We start from the raw sequence: 24,867 nt of genomic DNA, 5'->3' as shown, positions 1-24,867 counted from the left end.
ATGATACGGACAACACAATACCCAGTCGCTGAGCGGAGAAAATCTCCGACCCAGCGGGGAATAGAACCCGGGCCGTTAGGTATGCCACTACGGTCGCAGGTTCGACTCCCGCCTCGGGCATGGATGTTTGTGATGTCCTTAGGTTAGTTAGGTTTAACTAGTTCTAAGTTCTAGGGGACTAATGACCTCAGCAGTTGAGTCCCATAGTGCTAAGAGCCATTTTGAACCGTAAGGTACGGCATTCCTTCGCGCTGACCACTCAGCTACCAGGGGCGGACGGAATACGAGATGTATGAAACTGAGTTTCGAGGTTCTAGACGCAATTCTTTCAATCATCCATTCACACATACATTCACTCAGATACCTTGTTCTATAAACCCCGTCTTGAAGTAGAGCTTCCAGGTATGTGGAAAGACTAAAGCTTAAATCAAGAGCCAGGACGCTGCAGGCTACTTCTGCGAAGTACTGTGCTTAACCAATGCGCTTATTTAGTTTTACTTTCTAACACTTTTCATTTTAAGCACTGGACGTAGCTATTGCAATCGTAAATCTTTCTATACAATAAGCAGTCTAGTGCGAAATTCAGGCGGATGCTTTCTTCTTCAAACAGATGTCAACTTCAGCGTGCTCCTATCCATCATATGAACACTAGTCACACTGTCATAGATATATTTGTAACAAATCCCCAAAAAGAGTAATTCGTATCTCTCTAGTATCTGCACCCGGCATTTGCGTCCATGAAATAATTTTCATGACGTAATCTCTAGAATGACCCACAAATGAATCACAAAAGACTTCATACCAAGACTGCAAACATTGCAGTTTATCTGGTCTTGCAACTGAGACGGAAAAAATAGTTTGGAGGATATCTTCTATTCCATATCTATGTCAGGCAGTGCCATCTTACTCAACGTAAAAGGAAACGTGCACCTCGACTAAATGAAGATCTAAAACAGCTCATGAATCTCAGACACTGCACATCGGGCATACAAATTACTCCCCGCACGTGAAAATCATATAAGTACAAGGAGAAGCGGAACAGAATTGATCAATCTGTGTAAAATGTAAGACACAGGAAGGCCCAAACATTAACCGACAAGCAGTCCTACGGAAAACCTGCGTGGTCTTGGTATAGGTAAAGTAAAAGCTGCAGCAGGTCCCATTGTCCCAGCTGTACAACTGAAACGATACTTCAAATTCCCTACAATTACAGTTTAATCACATATGGGACAGAGACTCTGATTACTTCATGGGGGTAAATATCTGTAGCCACAAAAATTTCCATCTTATGTGTATGACTGTAAACACCGTCAAAAAGCTGTCATGTATATCAGATCAGCATCCAAATGATGAAGCGTATTACTGACCCACCACTGACCTCTATAACAAACGTCTTCGTCTACTTCTTAACGAGAAGTGTTTTTCTGAGGCCTGGAAAAAAGAAATAGCTAAGCTACTACCTAATTAGGACGCAGCCACAGCGCCCTCCGATTACCGACCTACTGGCATTCTCCCTGCGCTGTCTAAGGCTTTGAACATATTCCATGACCAGCTAACAAACTGCCTGACTGCAAACAACCTACTGGACGAATATCAGTCATGATTCCGTAAACATCAAAGCAAAACATCTGCCTTAATGAGCCTAACAGATAACTCAAAGTTTGCTATGGATTAACAAGAGGCAACTATCATGTCCTTCATAGACTACAGCAAAGCGTTCGACACTGCCGTCGACTTAGACACATGCTTGCCAAACTTAGCTTCCTAAATTTCCCGCCAAGTGCAATACAATGGCTTCGCTCACACCTGACACATCGCCAGCACTCCGGCATAAAGTCTCAATGGACCCAGGAGGTATCAGGTGTCCACCAGGGTTAGCTGTTAGGACCTATACTTTTTTCATTGTACATAAAAGATGTGTCACCCGTATCAACATGTTTGCTGATGACCTCCAGTTGTACCTAAGTGCAAAACCAGTAAACCCGAGGACAGTAATGAAGAACATCAGTGCCGAGCTGTGTGAATTATCAAAATGGGCGCATGACAGAGGGCTCAAACTAAACGTATTCAGAAACTTTGAGTTAGTGGCTGGTGATTCTACGTTCAATAACCCCAAATATCTGGAATCTCTACCGTACTTTAAAATGGAAACACACACCCACTTCTCCCTTTCAGGAAAGAACTGAGAGTCATAATAGATGAAATTATAAATTGGACTGAGCACGAAACTGCAATGTTCAAGAAGCCATTAGCATCCCTCCACGTCCTACACAAGTATAAAAAGCTCTTTCCTCTTGAAGTGAAAAAGAGACCAGTACAAACAATTAACCTTCCAGTTACTGATTACAGCAGTGATATCGTACAAGGCCTTTCGCAGGGAATCTCACGGAGGCTGGAACTGGTTATGAATGCCTGTGATGCTTCTGTCTGTGATGTTCGATTATTTGATCATATTTCACCATCATAAGCACTGCAATCCTAGCTGTGTGCAGACAAGCGCAGAGATTTCCATACCCTCTGCTTTCTCTACTTTCTTATCAATGAATACGCTCCATCATATATGTTCTTGCCTTTGACGCTTTAGTCTGAATAAAATGGCAGAAACACCCGATCCCATCAGATCAAAATCCTTTCTGTCCCATTCCATCGTCCATCTTCTTTCTAGAAGACATTCTCAGTTAAAGGAACGCGACTCAGGAACAATCTCCGGTATTATATTAGAGAATTGAATATCATCTCCAGCTTCAGAAAATAGTTAATGACATATCTACGAAAGCAATAATAACGATTACCGTTGTACGAACTCATTACTCTTGTACATCCCTTTTTCCAACCCGATCTTCCTCATTTCCTATCATTTTTAGCACATGCCGTTTTCTTAAACTTTGTTTTCCCAGAAATCACTATACAAGAACCAATTTGTTTCGTACACACGTAAGTTCTTTTGATCTGTGCCAGTACAATTAGTGCTATTACTGTCATTTTTTCAATATTATTATTATTATTATTATTATTAACACTATTAGTGGCAACGACTGGAGTAGTACAAGAACTGCTATTGTTAACCTTATTAGTTCATAGCCAGTATTATATACTGATACTGCCATTTCAGACATTCAAATCATTTAATAATATTTGTAATAGCAAAATTGTCATTTTTTTTTAGAGAACTACGATGAAAAATAGGTACTGTACATGTGAAACCCTGATCCGATGTAAGAGATGGCCTGACGGCCCTAATCATATCAGGTTCTACATCTACATCTACATTGATACTCCGCAAGCCACCCAACGGTGTGTGGCGGAGGGCACTTTACGTGCCACTGTCATTACCTCCCTTTCCTGTTCCAGTCGCGTATGGTTCGCGGGAAGAACGACTGTCTGAAAGCCTCCGTGCGCGCTCTAATCTCTCTAATTTTACATTCGTGATCTCCTCGGGAGGTATAAGTAGGGGGAAGCAATATATTCGATACCTCATCCAGAAACGCACCCTCTCGAAACTTGGCGAGCAAGCTACACCGCGATGCAGAGCGCCTCTCTTGCAGAGTCTGCCACTTGAGTTTATTAAACATCTCCGTAACGCTATCACGGTTACCAAATAACCCTGTGGCGAAACGCGCCGCTCTTCTTTGGATCTTCTCTATCTCCTCCGTCAACCCGACCTGGTACGGATCCCACACTGATGAGCAATACTCAAGTATAGGTCGAACGAGTGTTTTGTAAGCCACCTCCTTTGTTGATGGACTACATTTTCTAAGCACTCTCCCAATGAATCTCAACCTGGTACCCGCCTTACCAACAATTAATTTTATATGATCATTCCACTTCAAATCGTTCCGCACGCATACTCCCAGATATTTTGCAGAACTAACTACTACCAGTGTTTGTTCCGCTATCATATAATCATACAATAAAGGATCCTTCTTTCTATGTATTCGCAATACATTACATTTGTCTATGTTAAGGGTCAGTTGCCACTCCCTGCACCAAGTGCCTATCCGCTGCAGATCTTCCTGCATTTCGCTACAATTTTCTAATGCTGCAACTTCTCTGTATACTACAGCATCATCCGCGAAAAGCCGCATGGAACTACCGACACTATCTACTAAGTCATTTATATATATTGTGAAAAGCAATGGTCCCATAACACTCCCCTGTGGCACGCCAGAGGTTACTTTAACGTCTGTAGACGTCTCTCCATTGATAACAACATGCTGTGTTCTGTTTGCTAAAAACTCTTCAATCCAGCCACACAGCTGGTCTGATATTCCGTAGGCTCTTACTTTGTTTATCAGGCGACAGTGCGGAACTGTATCGAACGCCTTCCGGAAGTCAAGAAAAATAGCATCTACCTGGGAGCCTGTATTTAATATTTTCTGGGTCTCATGAACAAATAAGGCGAGTTGGGTCTCACACGATCGCTGTTCCCGGAATCCATGTTGATTCCTACATAGTAGATTCTGGGTTTCCAGAAATGACATGATACGCGAGCAAAAAAAATGTTCTAAAATTCTACAAGAGATCGACGTAAGAGATATAGGTCTATAGTTTTGCGCATCTGCTCGACGACCCTTCTTGAAGACTGGGACTATCTGTGCTCTTTTCCAATCATTTGGAACCCTCCGTTCCTCTAGAGACTTGCGGTACACGGCTGTTAGAAGGGGGGCAAGTTCTTTCGCGTACTCTGTGTAGAATCGAATTGGTATCCCGTCAGGTCCAGTGGACTTTCCTCTATTGAGTGATTCCAGTTGCTTTTCTATTCCTTGGACACTTATTTCGATGTCAGCCATTTTTTCGTTTGTGCGAGGATTTAGAGAAGGAACTGCAGTGCGGTCTTCCTCTGTGAAACAGCTTTGGAAAAAGGTGTTTAGTATTTCAGCTTTACGCGTGTCATCCTCTGTTTCAATGCCATCATCATCCCGTAGTGTCTGGATATGCTGTTTCGAGCCACTTACTGATTTAACGTAAGACCAGAACTTCCTAGGATTTTCTGTCAAGTCGGTACATAGAATTTTACTTTCGAATTCAATGAACGCTTCACGCATAACCCTCCTTACGCTAACTTTGACATCGTTTAGCTTCTGTTTGTCTGAGAGGTTTTGGCTGCGTTTAAACTTGGAGTGGAGCTCTCTTTGCTTTCGCAGTAGTTTACTAACTTTGTTCTTGTACCACGGTGGGTTTTTCCCGTCCCTCACAGTTTTACTCGGCACGTACCTGTCTAAAACGCATTTTACGATTGCCTTGAACTTTTTCCATAAACACTCAACATTGTCAGTGTCGGAACAGAAATTTTCGTTTTGATCTGTTAGGTAGTCTGAAATCTGCCTTCTATTACTCTTGCTAAACAGATAAACCTTCCTCCCTTTTTTTATATTCCTATTAACTTCCATATTCAGGGATGCTGCAACGGCCTTATGATCACTGATTCCCTGTTCTGTACATACAGAGTCGAAAAGTTCGGGTCTGTTTGTTATCAGTAGGTCCAAGATGTTATCTCCACGAGTCGGTTCTCTGTTTAATTGCTCGAGGTAATTTTCGGATAGTGCACTCAGTATAATGTCACTCGATGCTCTGTCCCTACCACCCGTCCTAAACATCTGAGTGTCCCAGACTATATCTGATAAATTGAAATCTCCACCTAAGACTATAACATGCTGAGAAAATTTATGTAAAATGTATTCCAAATTTTCTCTCAGTTGTTCTGCCACTAATGCTGCTGAGTCGGGAGGTCGGTAAAAGGAGCCAATTATTAACCTAGTTCGGTAGTTTAGTGTAACCTCCACCCATAATAATTCACAGGAACTATCCACTTCTACTTCACTACGGGATAAACTACTACTAACAGCGACGAACACTCCACCACCGGTTGCATGCAATCTATCCTTTCTAAACACCGTCTGTACCGTTGTAAAAATTTCGGCAGAATTTATCTCTGGCTTAAGCCAGCTTTCTGTACCTAAAGCGATTTCAGCTTCGGTGCTTTCTATCAGCGCTTGAAGTTCCGATACTTTACCAACGCAGCTTCGACAGTTGACAATTACAATACCGATTGCTGCTTGGTCCCCGCATGTCCTGACTTTGCCCCACACCCGTTGAGGCTGTTGCCCTTTCTGTACTTGCCCAAGGCCATCTAACCTAAAAAACCGCACAGCCCACGCCACACAACCCCTGCTACCCGTGTAGCCGCTTGTTGCGTGTAGTGGACTCCTGACCTATCCAGCGGAACCCGAAACCCCACCACCCTATGGCGCAAGTCGAGGAATCTGCAGCCCACACGGTCGCAGAACCGTCTCAGCCTCTGATTCAGACCCTCCACTCGGCTCTGTACCAAAGGTCCGCAGTCAGTCCTGTCAACGATGCTGCAGATGGTGAGCTCTGCTTTCATCCCGCTAGCGAGACTGGCAGTCTTCACCAAATCAGATAGCCGGAAGCCAGAGAGGATTTCCTCCGATCCATAGCGACATAGGTTACGTAAGTAAATAAATATAAATAGACAAATATTTTAGACTACAACCACTGATAACGGGAAGATAATCCACAGTAACGAGTTTCAGGTGTCAAGGTCACATCATTCGTCTGTCAAAGTCAATGCTACATGTACCGCACTTGAAAAACTCTCAAGGTCAAAATATGAAAATGGCCATATCAGGTAACTGTGCTCCGCTTATCCATGTGTCCAGAAAATCGTTTCTTCCATAAGGCGGTAGACACCAGCCGCAGCAGCCCGGAGTGGCCGCGTGGTGTAAGGCGTCATGTCACGGAATGCGCGGCCCCTCCCGCCAGAGGTTCGAGTCCTCCCTCGGGCATGGGTGTGTGTGTGTTGTTCTTAGAATAAGTTAGTTTAGGTAGAGTGTAAGTCTAGGGACCGATGACCTCAGTAGTTTGGTGCCTTAGAAATTCACATACATTTGAACATTTGAACACCAGGCGCATCAGCTGTCTCTCCGCGCACCACTGTTTCGTAAACATGTGTGCAGGGCCGTACAGACAGCACTGAACCGTCTGCAGTTCAACAACATTCGAAAGCTCCTACCATAACAATGGTGTTCCATGCCAAATCGTTCACTTCGTCGTAGTGACACCAACCTTAAAAAAGATCTAAAAAGCCATTGAAGAAGGCAGTACCGTTTTCGTCAGTTTGTATACTAAATACATTATCAAACTTAGCCCGGTGGATGCTGTTTCAAATTCCTCAAGGAGGTCGGGTTTCTTTCCTTTCTTATCTACGTATGCCACCCCTAAGTCCTCTTCCATGCCCTCAGGGAGTGACTAGTATCGTACACAGGGTGGTAATAATTAACGTGCAACTACTGGCGGGTGACCAGTGTGTATGTAATTATTGTGTGTCAGCGAAATACCGTAGATATTCTTGTGCGTTAGTACGGAAACCATTTACGCAGAAATTTATCCAACAAGTTGCTAAAATATCGCTTTGAATTGAAGAAAAATGTACGCAACTGTTTTCATATGACAAAAACAGCTCTTTGTGTTGACAGAACGAATGGGAGGAGCGCATCTACTCCGGAGCTGCGAGGCACGCACGCCTGCTCACTCTGGTGCTCTGCGTCGACTACGCTATCGTGGCCTTCATCTGGGACTCTCTGCCGCTCCTCAACTTCATACAGCAGTCGCCGGAAGGACGCTACAATAACAGCGACGCCATATTCTCACAGGCAAGGAAACGAATATTTAATGCATCAGAAAAATCTACTTTTACAGGTGCCTTCTCCGATGTACTTTTCCAATGGATTTTCGTCGGGCTCGGGAGGGTCATTTCCGAATTCCACCAAATGCGCATGTGAGGTATGCATGCAGGTTGATATCATGTCTCCACAGCTACGTAGCATTAGCCATATCACTTATTAATAGATGTATAAAGCTGGTGACAACTCTCTATTGAATCATTGTAAATAGGCCGACTTTTAGAATGAGATTTTCACTATGCAGCGGAGTGTGCGCTAATATGAAACTTCCAGCAGATTAAAAGTGTGTGCCGGACCGAGAGTTGCTAGATCACTCGCCCGCGAGAGGCAAAACCCCCGAGTTCGAGTCTCGCTCCGGCACACAGTTTTAATGTGCCAGGAAGCTTCAGGCTGACTTTTCTTTCTCCTTATTTAGAATGTACACAGGGATCTTTTTATTCTTTCTCACTCCTAGGATTGGTTGACAGCAGAACTTTTCTCTTCGCGTCTTTCTGCACTATGTTTCGTTTCCGTGTAGGAGCTGTAGCTTACATACAATGAAGAGCCAAAGAAACTGGTACACCTGCCCAATATCGTGGACGGTCCCCGCGGGCAAGCAGAGGTACTGCAACACGACGTGGCATGGACTCGCATAATGTCTCAAGTAGTGCTGAGTGGAACTGTCACGATGAATCCTGCAGAGCTTTCCAAAAATCCGTAAGAGAGGTGGAGATGTCTTCTAAACATCACGTTGCAAGGCATCGCAGAAATGATCAATAATGTTAATGTCTGGGGCGTCTGGTGAGCAGCGGAATGTTTAAACTCAGAAAAGTGTTTATGGAACCACTGTGCAGCAGTTCAGGAAGTTTGGGGCGTCGCATAGTCTTACTGGAATTGCCCACGTCCGTCCGGACGCACGTTGGACATGATTGGATGCAGGTGATCAGACAGGATGCTAACTTACGTGTCACCTGTCAGAGTCGTATCTAGACATGTCATGGGTTCCATATCACTCCAACTGTGACGCCCCACGCCATTACAGGGCCTCCACCAGCTTCAACAGTCACCAGCCGACACGCATGGTCCATGGACTCATGAGGTTGTCCCCAGACCCGTACACGTCCATCCACTCGATACAATTTGAAACGAGACTCGTCCGACTAGACAACATGTTTCCAGTCATCAACAGTCCAATGTCGGTGTCGACGGGCCCAGGCGAGGCCGAAAGCCTTGTGTCATCCTGCCATTAAGGGTACACGAGTGGGCCCTCGACTTCGACAGCACATATCGATGGAAAAATGGACATGAGCGCTTGGCGTCATTGGCCGGAAGTCTCCTTACGGGCAGCTCCGGCCGCCTTGGTGCAAGTCTTATTACAATCGACACCACATTGGGCAACCTGCGCGCTGGATAGGGATGAAAAGGTGATGAAGACAACATAGCACCCAGTCCCTGAGCGGAGAAGATCCCCGACCCATCCGGGAATCGAAATCGGGCCCGTAGGATGTCAATCCGTCACGCTGACCACTCAACTATCGGGCGGACAGTCCACATCAATGATGTTTCGTTAAATGGTTCCCACGCCAACACTTGTTGATGGCCAAACACTGATATCTGCAGCAAGTTGCGGAAGGGTTGCTCTTCTGTCACATTCAACTATTCTCTTCAGTCGCCGTTGGTCCCGTTCTTGTAGGATCATTTTCCCGCCACAGTAATTTCTGAGATTTTTGGTTTTACAGGATTCCTGATATTCACGGTACACTCGTGAAACGATCGTCCGGGAAAATCACCACTTCATCGATACCTCGTAGATGCTGTGTCCCATCGTTCGCGCGCCGACTATAACACAACGTTAAAACTCACTTAAATCTTAATAACCTGCAGTGACCGACCTAACGACAGTGCCAGACACTTGCTGTCTTATATAGGCGTTACCGACAGCAGCAGCGCATTCTGCCTGTTTACATATCTCTGTACTGGAATACACATGCCTTTACAAGTTTCTTTGGCGCTTCAGTGTATGTTACAGTTTGATTTATGGTTTTCAGTAAAGGTGTTCCTGCACTTATATTCCCACTATCGAACTCCGTAATGCTTCAAAATTGCTAAATATGTACGTCCGTATCTCCTTCTCTCTCCCTGTGTCCACTGTCCCTCTATGTCCACCTCCTCATCCTGCTCCGTGTCTCTTTACATGTTTTCCTACCCACCCTCTCTGTCGATCTCCTCCTTCCATCCTCTCTCTTCATATCCGCCAGCCGATTCTTTATGTCCAGTTTCTCCCCCCCCCTTTCCATCTACTGCCCCTCTCTGACCTTGAGCCTTGTTTGCTGTTGTTGAAAATTCAGATTCTGTGGTAGTATTCTAATAATATACCAATAAGGCATAAATACAGCTTCCCTCTTTTCTCTGAAAAGCGTTTCGTGTAAACGATTAAAAGTATGTAATGAGAAAGAATATGTATGGAACAAACAATTTGTTTAGTGGTTTAAATGCTCTGCTATTTTAGTTCAAACTGGCTGCGAGAAATGAAACGAACCCGCACATTTTCATATCACAGTAACTTTCCGCAGTAGGTTTTAATAGAAAACTTGAATATTGTCGTCTGAAAATATATTTCCTAAATTTGTATCAATTATAATAGAGCACCCTGCAAAAACTTTAAGTAAATCGCTCAAGACCTTTTCAAGATTTGTGGTAGCAACGTTTCCGTATTATAAATTATTTATATATTTATATTACATATTAAAAAATTATAGCCTATGTTTATTCAAATGTAGGTACATTGCAGTATCGTGTAATATAGGAGGTCAATCGGTCAAGTACATTTCGTTATTTTTGATAACAACGTTAAACAACGAGTTGTCTTTCTATAATAGTATAGATGGTCATATGTCTCTCCTGAGAATTTTAGGAGCCCTTTATGTCTCAATACATGTCAAAACTACGAAACTCTTGCTTTTACAATGGTGTCCAGAACATAGTCTGTCACTAGTCTTTTAACGACTTAGTTATTTACAATTTTATCAGTCAATTTCCTTTTCAGGAACGCTCGTAAGGATATCACAAAACAGTCCAGTCTCTCTCTTTCCTCTGTCTGCACAGTTAGAGTCTCATAACAATACGACACCATAACAGCTACAAAATGTAAAATCATTCCACAAAATTTTGTGCGTCACAGACACCTTAAGTTCCCCCGTCTACTAGCTATATCCACTTCTGGCAGGACATTCTTGTAGAAAACTACCAAGTATATATCATTCGATTATTCGTCACAGCCAATGCTAGTAGTGTAATGTGTAAGAATTCGATGCATTTACCTAATATGTAGTTACGAATGAGAAACGAACAGATTTGTCGCGTCCTTGATTAGAAGTGTGTTGTGTGAAGTACATGTTTAAAATGAAGATGTTTATAATTACGAAGAAACACATTCGTTTTCCGTTCTGTCTCATGATTCCTATTTCTTCTCGGAATGTTTTATGCAGTACTAACGTTTTTCCTTCCTATTTATTTCCTACATACTGAACATCCGAATCGTCGAAATAGTATTCTTTAAATGCTGTCTCTCTGTTTCTCTCTCTCTTTCCACTGCAGAAGCAAGCTCGAATATCTTCGGTGTACAGACAAACATTTCCTTTTTTAGTATCTATATTGTAGTTCACGTTGGCTTTTCGTTAAGCTTCAGGCACCTAAATCACAAACAAAGCCTCCTATGCAAGTCTACAGGTTTTCGTGGGTGTTCCCATTGAAGGAAACCTCTTCTAGGGTCATAGGTCGCGGCATTTTCCTCTTAATTCGTTTTACTCGATCGGCCATTCGACCGGTACGCTGGGATCTTCATCAGGAACTTGTGGTGTTAATGGTCATCTGAACACTATCAAAAAGATCATCGCTTTCACTTAAAAAAATAATTTTTTCGATCTTTCTAAGAAGTTGGCTTATTGGATAAAATTTCTCCAGCTATCTTTCATGGACCATCATCGTTGGGTATAAAAGATGATTTTCCCCTCTCAAGTTGAAGGCGGGTTGTTTAATAAAATTTCTAACGCTGCTGTTGACGAGCAATAGTCACTGGGTAGAAGCGAAATAGGCAAACCAAGAGAGGGGGAAAGATTATCAAAATATTATTGTCACGCCACGGTGGTGGGTTCCTAGATCTTTTTTTTAACTCAGTGCCAACGCCGCAGCAAAATATGTCTATTTAAAAAAGCAGATAAAAATTCACTTGACGTCTTCCTAAGAGACAGTCTCTACCCCTTCCAGTCCCATCAGATGTGGATTAAATTCAAAGAAATAGTATCGAAAGCAGTTGTGAGATGTATACCAAATGAATTAATCAGAGATGGTACTGATCCTTCATAGTGCACAAAACAGATCAGAACACTTTTGCAGAAGCTAATAAGAAAGCATGTCTAATTTAAAAGGAATCAAAAGACCCTAGATAGGTGAAGTTTTACAGAAGCGAAAACAATTTAGCGCGAAATTCAGTGCGAGATGCTTTTAATAGTTTTCACAATGAAACTGTCTCGAACTCTCTCAGAAAACACTAAGAGTTTCTGGTCGAATGTAAAGTACAACAGTGGCAATCAATACCTCAATACGCTCGCTGTTCGATAACTATTTCGATGTTATGGATGACAGTGCCACTACGACCATAGTTATTAAACACGGTCAAGGACAACTGCCAACATGGATAACTTAGAAGCAGATATCCTTAGTGTAACGAAGCAGCTTAAAACACTTAAGAAAGGCAAAGATTCCGTTCCAGATTGTATACCATTTAGGTCCCTATCGTAGTATGCTGAAACAATAACTTCGTACTTAGCAGTCATATACAACTGTTCGGTCTTAGAAAGATCCTTCACGAAAGATTGGAAATTTACACAAGTCACACCAATACCCAAGAAAAGAAACAGGAATAATCCGCAGAATTTCAGAACCATATTACTAAAGTCGATTTGCTTAGGATTTTGGAACATATACTGTGTTCGAACATTATGAATCACTTCGAAGAAGACGATTTATTGACAAATAGCCAACACAGATTTAGGAAATATCGTTCTTGTGCAATACATTAGCTCCCTTTTCTCAGGAAGTAATGAGTGCTATCGACAGGGGGCGTCAAATTGATACTATGTTTTTATACTTCTAGTAAGCTTTTGACACCTTTTCTCATAAGCCACTTCTGATTAAATGTACAATAGTCTCAGTTCATTCCTGTCATAAAGTCCTGTTGTAAAGGTCACAGTTCGTAATAACTGACGGAAAGTCATCGAGTAAAACAGAAATAAATTTGGTGTTCGCCACAGAAGTGTTGACAATTCGTTTTCCTTGTTCTCCATAGTCGGCAGCTGTGGCCGAGCGGTTCTAGGTACTTCAGTCCGGAACCACGCTGCTGCTACGGTCGCAAGTTCGTATCCTGCCTCGGGCACGGTTGTGTGTGATGTCCTTAGGTTAGTTAGGTTTAAGTAGTTCTAAGTTGTACGGGACTCGTGAGCTGAGATGTTAAGTCCCGTAGAACGTAGAGCCATTTGAACCTTTTCTCCGTAAACAGCATGGCATTCAGTCTGAGCAGCACTCTTAGATTGTTTGAAGACGATGATATCATGTAAAGTTATCAGATCATCAAAAGAAATTGCAAAATGATTTAAACAGTTATCTGCTTGTCGCGAAAAATGGAAACCGACACTCAATAATAAAAAGTGTGAAGTCATCCACTTGAGCACTAAAAGGAATCAGCTAAATTTCAGTTGCACGATAAATCACATAAATCTAAAGTCTCTAAATTCATTTGAGTACTTAGGGATTACAGTTACGAATAACTTAAATTGAAGCGATCACATAGATAATGTTGTGGAAAAAGCAAAACATAGACTGCCATTTATTGGCATAACAGAAAATGTAACAAGTCTACTAAAGAGACTACTTACACTACGCTTGGTCTCCCTCTTCTGGAGTATTGCTGTGTGGTATAGGATCCGAAGCAGATGTGATAGGCAGATGTCATCGAAAAACTTCAACGAAAGACAGCTTCTTTTGCAGTTTCACGAAACAAGGGGGAGAGTGTAAAGGATATGATGCATGAATTGAGGCCGCAGTCATTTAAACAAACGCGTTTTTTGCTGCGGCAGGATATTCTCATGAAATTCAGATCACCAACTTTCTCCTCACAGCGTGAAAATATTTTGTTGGCACCCACCTACATAGGGAGAAATGGTTATCATGATTAAATAAGAGAAATCGAAGCTCGTACGGAAAGATTTAAGTGTTGGTTTTTTCCCCTCGCGCAGTTCGTGAGCGGAACAGTAGAGAAGTAGCTTAAAATTGCTGCGTAGAACCCTCTGCCAGGCACTTAATTGTGAATTGTTATGAAGTAGACGTACATCTATATTCCACAACTGAATGCAGTGAGGAGCATGCTTTGAAGCAGAGAATTAGGCAGTGCCCTGGCAGAGCTTGTTCAGTACCAGTCCTACACAACATAGGGGAAACTGACCTCTTTCTCCTTCCCACGTCAGAGTGATGTCAGAAGGTCACCAACCATGTCAACTGTGACATAAATGTGACATCCATTACACAATGACCACTAGTCGCTTTGTGACAGTAGAAACTGATGTTAAGAACCGAGACATGGGTGGTAGTAACACTTCATGCCCAACACAGCCATGAAATAGGGCTTTATGCTCAGATAAAACGAGGCTCCACTGCTAACGGGCTATGAATTACCTGCGCAGACATAAACGCACCCTCCGCGCTGTGGCATGCTATAACAACTGCCGTAAGGGGACAAATTACAAATGTCATCATAAACGAATCAATCCTACGTATTAAGCAAAGAGTCTCAACCTCCCTCATATTACTGAAGGGAGTAGGCCACACAAGGAGCACAACAGTGGTCAAATACAGTGAGTTGAGATCGATAGAAAATTGTACAATATTGGAAGGGCTTACTCAGGGTGCCTACAACACCATGCATACAGAGACTACAGTTAACAGACAGAATAACAGACTGTATCTGATGAAGACCGACTGGGCACGACTGAAGAGGCCGATAGAAGACGCCCCGTTTCAGACCACACAAGGAAGCACTGACTGAAATCAGCCAGACCATAGAGCTAATTCAAAAAGCACAGACTGATGCGGTAGCGATGTCCCACATAACACCAACCATGAGCTAACAAAATTACGAAAACTGACTAGAAGGATCGAAAGCAATACCAAAAGGCAAAAGTAGATTGGACAGAGAGGCAATACTGAAACATACACTATGTGATCAAAAGTATCCGGACATCTGGCTGAAAATGATTTACAATTTCGTTGCGCCCTCCATCGGTAATGCTGGAATTCAATATGGTGTTGACCTTGATGACAGCCTGCATCTCGTGGTCGTGCGGTAGCGTTCTCGCTTCCCACGCCCGGGTTCCCGGGTTCGATTCCCGGCGGGGTCAGGGATTTTCTCTGTCTCGTGATGGCTGGGTGTTGTGTGCTGTCCTTAGGTTAGTTAGGTTTAAGTAGTTCTAAGTTCTAGGGGACTTATCACCACAGCAGTTGAGTCCCATAGTGCTCAGAGCCATTTTTTTTTTTTTTAACCTTGATGACAGCTTCCGCTCCCGCAGGCAAACGTTCGGTCAGGTGCTGGAAGTTTTCTTGGGGAATGGCAGCCCATTCTTCACGGAGTGCTGCACTGAGAAGAGATATCGATGTCGGTCGGTGAGGCCTGGCACGAAGTCGGCTTTCCAAAACATGTCCATGGGGTTCTATAGGATACAGGTCTGAACTTGCTGTTTGGTAAAATACCTGCGATGTGGAAGACTGATAACACGGAAACAGACAGGTAAGGACCCTTCACACCAAATGTCATATACAAAATTATATATACTGAATGTACTAGCCAATGTCCAAGAGGCTCTCCTGTGCAGTTGTCTATAGGCACCCAAGAGACACAGGGACGTTGTTAAACATCAGTTTAGCTTTGAGTAAAACAAAAAAAATTAAAATAATAAGGTCGGTAGATGATACAATCATGCGTTCTCTTCACTTAGTTCAAAACTGGGTACATAAATACTTTGTCGCAAACCAGATTAATATCGCATTTGAAGCTGACAATCAATGCTAGCCTGCGGTAATCGCCGCCCAACTGAATTTGAGGCAACTTCGGCGTTTTTATGTCTCCTTCACTATAGTAAAGAGAGAATGGCACAGCGTTATGTGGGGAATGGCAAAGTTGTAAAGAAAATTAAGGGATGCCCACAGAGCTTTATATGTGTGGTAATTTTTGGGGGTTTTGCTTTCAGACTTCTACTACAATTGATAGACTCGAACATAGCAATGGAATCGTTGCTTATACCGACAATTTACAGACGATAGCAGCGGGTGACTCGAGGGAACACCCAGAAAGTAAATGAAACAAAGTGATAAAACAGATGAACAGTTGGTGTAAAACCAATGAATTGGACATAGCTGCCAATAAAAGAGTCTACACAATGAAAAAAAGGAAAAAATTCCAAGGAGCCCCATGATTAACGCAGACACTATTTTCGTAACATACAATACAACAACACGATACGTTGGCGCATACACTGAGAAACGACTAATCTTACGTAACCATAAACAAATAGTTTCGAAAAACGCCTAACGACTATTAGACAAACAACCGTCGCAAATGATGAACACTTTACATTATCACACGTCACACTACGCCTGTATCACTGATTTCCGGCCAGCGCATGTTCGCACTGCCTGAATTTTGCTACTAATAGAGCAGCAGTCAAAGCAAGGAAGAATGCCACTCAGGCTCTCGAGGAATTTTATGACCACACCTGTGAATAGTTTTGGGTATCTATCCGATAGACTGCACCATCAGATATGGCGTCGCAGAGTATTCGCTTAGGATGGGAATATTGAGCACCATAACTACAACAGGGGAAGATATGTTGAGACAAACGCCACTTACGGAGCTGGCGGTTGGCTAGCTAGCAATAGGAATGGGGTAGCAGTGATAAAGGCCAGAGAGTTTATACCTCACCGACCGAAGCAGAAGCATGGTCCACTTCCTATGTGGACACAATCCTGAACCAACGCAATTATACCACAAGATTGTACTTGTGGGGAGAGAAGTTCGACAGAGCACGTCGTAATTCACTGGACGCTTCTCACATTGGCCGGCCTACTGGAAGACACATTCGATGGCTTTACAGCGTGATAAGGGACGAAAGAGCGTGGAAAGAAATGGACCACAAAGGCACTGCACACAAATACATAAAAGAAAGCCAAAATATTCCTGACATGAGACGCAAGAAACATACAAACAAATATCACAACTGCCACATCAGAGCAAGAAGGTTAAAGTCACCGAAGCTACAATACAGGCGATTATGACAACTCCGTTGACCAAGTCACCTAGTACATAAGCAATGAAGGTTATTGTACCTAATTAGATAAGTAGGCACATAGCTTAGCAATGACAAGAACCAACGGTGGGCGCACTGTTATATATCGTGCCACATGTGTGTGTGTGTGTGTGTGTGTGTGTGTGTGTGTGTGTGTGTGTGTATGTGTGTCTGTGTCTGTGTGTGTGTGTGTGTGTGTGTGTGTGTGTGTGAGAGAGAGAGAGAGAGAGAGAGAGAGAGAGAGAGAGAGAGAGAGAGAGAGAGAGAGTGTCTCCGGCCCTCAGTGGATGATACACAGGATCGAGCGGAGACACCTCTGTGTGAATTAAGGATAGTTGTTGGGGACCTGTGAAGGATCAACGCAAGTAAAATGTTACTAGAACTTAGTTATTTATTCACAACGTTCAGAACTCGTCCTTCTTCAGTTGTAGCCTGAGCTGTTCGTAATTCAGCTGTGTGTTGGATTCTAGCTGACGTCCGTCGAGGAAGCTCAGCATTTGCTCGTCCCGGAGGTGACCCTAGCCACTTGACGGCTATCGACGATTGGGGAAGCGGCTGTTGGGGCGCAGTGGTTCTCGCGCGGGCTGTGAGATATACTTGGTCTCTTGCCAGATTCTATGGTGACTCTTGATGACCAATCCGCCATATAACTGGTATCGGTAGTCGTGTGTCCGGTTGATCTCCTCCCTACCGCCTGCAGGTTTCAGCATCCGAAGGCGCCTGAGTGTTGAAGAGAAATGCGTATCCCACGAGGACCTGTTTCTGGCTGTATTCTGTGATGTGGTGGTGTCGGTAGACAATAAGATTTTCCATCAGTGGGCGGTAGCCAGTGACCAGCAATCGGTGAAGACCAGCATGTGGAGTACATCGGTTTATTCAGAGGCTGTGCTGGAGCATCTAGCATATAGACTCACTACAGTATCCTAATCATGGAATCGAATGCTATTACCGTGAATGCCATCGATGTCAACTGAAGACAAAGATGGAGAGCTGGCGTATTTAAATGGAGCTAGCGTGAAGCCATGACGCAAAGGTCTGTTCGTGATGACCAAATGCGTCTACCTTATTCCACTGTTTTCCCTTAATAAGATGTTAACTGCTCTGTTGGTACTTCGCTAAGTCCTCTAATGAAACAGATATAGTTTCTCGCAATGTGTCTGACTAGGTAACGAATATGCTGGTTCGTTTCCTTTGGTTTTCCGTCCTTTACTGAATGTTTATTCCTTACTCAGCAGATAGTGTCGTCTACCTGATCCACTTGGCACGTAATGGCCTGCCTCTGTCTCAAGCATTATTACAATTTGCCTTACGCGATGCCAATGACTTAACAATTTTTTTTTCTAATTACTATCTCTTAATATTCTGTGCCGAAACACTAACGTTCTTACTTAACCTCCAGCATTTCCTCAACAAGTCTCTAAATATGTGGTTTATGCAGTGATTAAAAAATGCTTCGTCTGCCGCAGTACCCGATCATAGCACTGTACCCGTGGGAGGTGCAGTCTGGTCCCGCCTACGCGTTCACGTTCACCCTGCAAGTGCTGTGCGGTGCCATCTTCACCATGACGCACCTGGCGTGCGACACGTTCCTGATGTCGCTCGTCATCCACATCTGCAGCCAGATAGACGTGCTACGCGCCTCGCTGCAACAGCTGGGCCGGCGGGCCGAGCGCGTGGGGGCGGCGGCGGCCGTCGCGGAGGCGCAGGCAGATGCGGAGCTGTGCGTGGGCCGCCTTGGAGGAGGCGGTGACCGGGACAAAGCCCTCTGTGGCCAGGGCTCCGAGCAGGAGCTGTACCATGAGCTCGTGGCCTGTATAAAGCACCACAAGAACATCATAGGGTAGGGCTTCTTTTGTTGTTTCCCTTCCCATACAATACCTGTTTCCAGTTCCTGTAAACACTGTGCTCTGGAACTGTGTATCCCGATTGTCAAAATAATTAAATTCCATATTTTAATGTCGGTAATTTATTATTTATTAATTAAGGTATCCCTGGCCTCCAGCCGCTTCAAGTGATTTAAAATCTGTTACAGCTGAGTGTGTCCCAATTCAGTCTGCAGTTTTCCCCCTCTCCCCCTCCCTCCCCGCTCCCCTTCCCTCTCCCCATCCCTCTCCCTCCCCCCTCCCCTTCTCTCCCTCTCCCTGTCGCCCTCACACACACACACACACACACACACACACACACACACAAACACACACGCACACACACACAATGGCCACAGTTTCAATTAGATCGTTCAAGACCACATATCATAATTTTTTACGAGAGTCATTTATAGTTTATTTGGTTTTCGTAGAAGTTGTTAGTGATACGAGTTTGATTCCATTGCACTATTCGGCCAATCTGAATCCCCAGACATCCGTTACTTTAATTTCGATTTTTCATGAATTATTTAACTTAACTGCTGCTTCTGAATGTCTGCACTACCTTCATACCAGTTTTATTTGTGTACTTCAATATTATGTTTTATTTTGTTCTGTTTCGGTACTGTTCACTCTTAAATATTAATCTAACATTTTTGTATTCTTACAGAAACAATAATTTACCTTTATCCAATTTAATATACACTATCCACTTTCTTCCCACTGTAAGAAATACAGTAATAGTTCAGGTACAATCAGAATGCTATATTAGCAGTTTAGCTCATGCAGTATTTTTACATATACGTGCTAACTTCTTACATTGCAATTTATTTTCTCTCAGCACGTTACCGTATGCAGTTCTACCATACTAAGTCGCTGATTTTCCTAATAAATCTATTAAGTAACACAAGCTATAAGCAATCGATTCAAAAAACTCTCCCATGACAATTAAATGTGAACGACCTCCCTTCCTAGCTGAAACAGGAAGCTGAACTGACACTGTTTGCTGATGATACAAGCATCATTATTAATCCAGTAAAAAAAAATCCAACTCAAAATGATACAAATAAGGTCTTTGGGAAAGTCATTAATAGGTTTTCCCGCAAATGGGCTTGCTCTAAACTTTGTAGAAACACAGTACATCCAGTTTTCTGCTGCAAAATTTGCAGTTCCTTCTATAAACATGACACATAAACAGAAGTCAGAAGACTGGGTAGTGCATACTAAGTTTCTGGGTGTACATATAAATGAGAATCTTAATTTGAAAATTCTTATTTTGGATCTTCTAAAGCTACTAGGTTCATAACTTTTTCAATCAGAATAATTGCCAATTTTGAGGATATAGAAACTACTAAGCTAACGTACTTTGCACACTTTCACTCTTTGATGTCATACGGTACAACATTTTGTGGTAACTCAACATATACACAAAAATTTTTCACTGTTCAAAAGAAGTGGTTAGAATAATGTGAGGGGTTCATAGTCGCACATTTTGTAGGCATCTTTTTCAAAGATTGGGAATTCTTACAACAGCCTCACAGTTCATTTACCCACTAATGAAATTTGTTCTTTACAACATGGACCACTTTAAAAACAACAGTAACATTCATGATCATAATACCAGAAAAAAGAAAGAGTTACACTATCCTTTACTCAACCCATCTTTGGCACAGAAAGGGGTAAAACATGCTGGTATAAAAATTTTCGACGAATTACCATATGAAATAAAATGTCTGATAGACAGCAGTAATAGCTTCAAAAATAAATTGAAATCATATCTCATTGACAACTCCTTCTATAACATAGATGAATTCTTGAATAGGAATAAATAAATCTATAAATATAGTATAAGCATTTTGTGCCATTTATGGGAATGGGGTAAGTAATACGAATATTAATCTTTAACTCTGTATTATAAAAATCTTGTTTCACATGTGCATTTCTTGTGCACTTGACACGTTCCGCATCATAATGGCTACCGTACCGTGCGATTGATCAATGGAACATGCAACCAACTTTAAGTAACTAACTAACCGTCTAATATCTGGTTTATCACACTAGTGTGTTGCAAACGCTTTCTTGTCATTGCATGTAAACAGAAAAGGACTTCGTAATAAAGAAACATTGTTACAGCATTTTACCAAATCTTCAAACACAGCTACTGCAAGAGCATCAAAACCAAATGACGAATAAAGAAATATTAGACGTAAATTCACCCTTAAGTAAGAAGACATTTAGTGCTAAGTAGTCATCACAAATTACGAAAGAAATATTTTGTGACTATGTGCCATTACTGGTGTATTCTACAGGTACGTCGACGTGTTGCAGCAGGTGTTGAGTCCCGTGGCGCTGGCACAGTTCATGTGCAGCATGGTCATCATCTGCCTATCAGGCTTTGGCATAGCGGTAAGTCTTCACCCTGTACACTCAACAATCTCCTCATGGGAAAAATATCTTCAGTAGGTGTACGTTAACTCAACTAATTTGTACAGCCATAAAGTAGTATCCATTAACTAGTACTGTTAATTGCGTCTGCGATATATAATCAACTCTTCATCTTTCCTCCGCTAACGAGTTGAAACACAACCACCATCGGATCCAGAACTTTGAAGGATCGTGTTTTTTATCCATTCGTTGCCGTAGTGTGAGAAAGGATGCTAATGATCATAGATAAGAGCTCATTAGCAATTGAGATAGTTTTCCGCTGCTGTTCTGACCGATGGCCTTGACATTTGCCTTTGGCTCAGCTTTGAAGAAGCAGAAGAACGAACAAAGAACTGTTTTCATTAAACAGATTCATGACATCATGACAATGGCGCGCTGTTCGTAATAATAAAGGTAGATACAGTTCAGTGAGGCGTGTTTGTTAGAGTAGATTGCATGTACTGTGATGGTGTGGGTGTGTGTGTGAGTGAGGGTGAGTGAGAGAGAGAGAGAGAGAGAGAGAGAGAGAGAGAGAGAGACAGAGAGAGAGAGAGAGAGACGTGACATATGACCAGTGGCATAAGGTAAACAAGTGTGAAGTGATGGTCTACGTCGGATTACTGACATGTGGTCACGACTCAATACATGTTGTTCCCACTCGGTTCAGGTGCGTATAATATACTCCTTGACAAATACTGAGGAACAACTGGCACTTGCTGAGGAACACCTGACAATTGCTACGAAACGACCGGCGATTCCCACAGAACAACCGATCGATTAGAGTTAAAGTAGCTGTAGTGAGCTGTACGTGTCACTGCGCACGAATGCTGTGTGTGGATTCGACAGTTTATGCAGTACTTGTTTGACGAAGGTTTGCATGAAACCGATTAACGCGAAATTTCATGTTACACGGCAAGTCATCATTAGAGCGCTTAGGATCGTAGACATGCTGTTGAAAGGCTCGAAGCCGGTCGAAGTGTCAGTACCGTGACCATATAAAAGGGTGTGTTCTAAAGTGTCTCCTCGGCGTTGAAGAAGGTCACTGAAGGTGGAAATGCTTTGCGAAAACATACCGGTGGTCTCAGACTGACCACCACACCGTAAGAGGATAAAAACGCAGTTAGCTCTAGTGGAGAGATGTAACCTCTACTGGACAGATCAATGCAGACCTTGCAATTGCTACCGGGACACGTTTCTCTGCCAGAAACATTTTACAGTGTTTAAATTAAGGTGGTTTGTTTGCTCGGAAGCCTTCTAAATTCGTCAACCATGCATCGTTGGTGTAGGGAGCATGAAGGTTGGGGTCAGCAACAGTGGTCCAGAGTGATATTCTCTAACGAACTCCGTTCCGCGGAGGCAAGTGATTCTGGCCACTCACTGCGCGGAGAGAAGGGGACAGAACGTTCCTGAATGTCGTTGATATGGCCTAGGCGCAATGACCGAAGTACCGTCACAGCACACCGGTACTGTTGAGAGAGTATTCTGGATCATGTCCGTCCTTTCAGGGGAGCAATAGATTCCGACTCTCCGTTTACGGACAACAATACCCGCTACCACATGACCACTGAGGTTTCGGTCGCACTGGAAAGCAAAGATATTCTACTTGTGGAATGGCCTGTCTTCTCCCCGGACCTAAGCCCAACAGAGCATACCTGGGATGCTTTTCGCAGACGTGCCTCTCAGTCAGCACCTCCTCTCCGAACCATGCAAGAACTGAGAACCACCTTCACAGTGGAGTCAGAAAATATCCCCCGAGGCCTCCGCAACAGTCTGGTAGTTGGCATGAATAACAGATGAAAAGTTCGCATTTGTGCACGAGGAGGGCATATTCCTTACGAAAAAGTTCGTTTCGACCTTTATGTAGCACGTCTGACCTGTGACAAACACACATTATTTGTTTGTTTATTTTCCTCCATTCCCATGTGGTGCAATCTGTACAATGTTTCGCTACAAATATACCACTCCAACTCTGTTAAGTATTTATTGTGTCCCATGTCGTCTGCCATTGCCTGTGATTATTCCTGTCCAGCAAAGCATCTGTTACTTTTCAGCTGTCAAGGAGTGCATGTTACCCGTTTTCTCCAGTAATTTAAAAAATGGCTCTAAGCACTATGGGAATTAACATCTGAGGTCATCAGTTCTCTAAACTTAGAACTACTTAAACCTAACTGCCCGAGGCGGGATTCGAATCTGCGACCGCAGCAGCAGCGCGGTTACGGACTCAAGCGCCTATAACCGGTCGGCCACAGCGGCCGGCTCCATTAATTTATATTCAGATTTCATGAAGGTGTCGTGATATTTCTATAGCCTGTTTCATTGTGCTTTTGTCGTCTTTATCGTCTTCATGGTTTAGGCCTTTGGACCTGTTCCGCCTAAGAATTGTTCACGCCATCTCCTCAGTGGTCATCCAACGTTTCTCTTGCCGCTTCTGTTACGTTGCATTACTGCTTTAGTTATCCCATCATAATATATACGTTGGAAATGGTCTTTTCAGTTCAGATGGTATTTTTCTATTATATTTGAAATATCTTTAAAATTTAGTTTTTGTCTCAAATTGGTATTTCTTTTATGGTCACACCATGAGTATCATGCGACAAAGTAGAGGGACTTCGTCACTGATGATTACATTCGTCGTAAATGATCAGATATTATGGTTGAACATTCCCTGCAATACAGCAGCAAAGGCAACGCTATTACTTTGCAGAGATTAATTATTGTTTCTTTCTGTATGTTATGTTTTAATACACGTTATATAGGTCCGAAAAACTGCCTGAATCTGGCAAACTATAGCTCTGCATCATCTAATTTAATGAAACTACATCGTATATATACAAACTCCCTTACTTGTACAGTAATTAATCCATCTATAAGAATTTTGGCTTCTATGGGTTTGAGTCCTTGAAATGACATAGATTTTGTTTTACCTGCCCTCATTCTCATTCCATATTTAGCGACAGTTTTATTCTATTTATGTACTGAAATTTGAACCTATTCTCCTATTATAATCTGATGAACCGTGGACCTTGCCGCTGGTGGGGAGGCTTTCGTGCCTCAGCGATAGAGATAGCCGTATCGCAGGTGCAACCACAACGGAGGAGTATCTGTTGGGATGCCAGACAAACGTATGGTTCCTGAAGAGAGCAGCAGCCTTTTCAGTAGTTGCAGGGCAACAGTCTGGATGATTGACTGATCTGGCCTTGTAACACAAATCAAAACGGCCTTGCTGTGCTGGTACTGCGAATGTCTGAAAGCAAGGGGAAACTACAGGCGTAATTCTTCCCAAGGGCATGGAGCCCTACTTATGGGTAAATGATGATGGCGTCCTCTTGGGTAAAATATTCCGGAGGTAAAGTAGTCCCCCATTAGGATCTCCATGCCGGGACTACTCAGGAGGACGTTGTTATCAGGAGAAATAAAACTGATGTTCTACGGATCGGAGCATGGAATGTCAGATCCCTTAATCCGGCAGGTAGGTTAGAAAATTTAAAAAGAGAAATAAATAGGTTA

At 43.0% G+C, this 24,867-nt stretch overlaps 1 protein-coding gene across 1 annotated transcript in view; it reads left to right on the top strand.

Annotated features, from left to right (window-relative positions):
* The window catches only part of LOC126485020 (odorant receptor Or2-like), a 161,173-nt gene that overhangs the window by 6,975 nt on the left and 129,331 nt on the right, over positions 1-24,867 (top strand). The window contains exons 2-5 of the mRNA XM_050108624.1: positions 7,497-7,673; positions 18,541-18,747; positions 18,781-18,914; positions 21,246-21,342. Of these exons, the coding sequence (XP_049964581.1) occupies positions 7,497-7,673; positions 18,541-18,747; positions 18,781-18,914; positions 21,246-21,342 (615 nt within the window). The remainder of the gene's footprint in view (positions 1-7,496; positions 7,674-18,540; positions 18,748-18,780; positions 18,915-21,245; positions 21,343-24,867) is intronic.

This window comes from Schistocerca serialis, chromosome 6, assembly GCF_023864345.2.
Source record: "Schistocerca serialis cubense isolate TAMUIC-IGC-003099 chromosome 6, iqSchSeri2.2, whole genome shotgun sequence".
Lineage (NCBI taxonomy): Eukaryota > Metazoa > Arthropoda > Insecta > Orthoptera > Acrididae > Schistocerca > Schistocerca serialis.
Note: the sequence above shows the minus strand (reverse complement) of the source record. Positions and strands in the feature narration are given on the sequence as shown.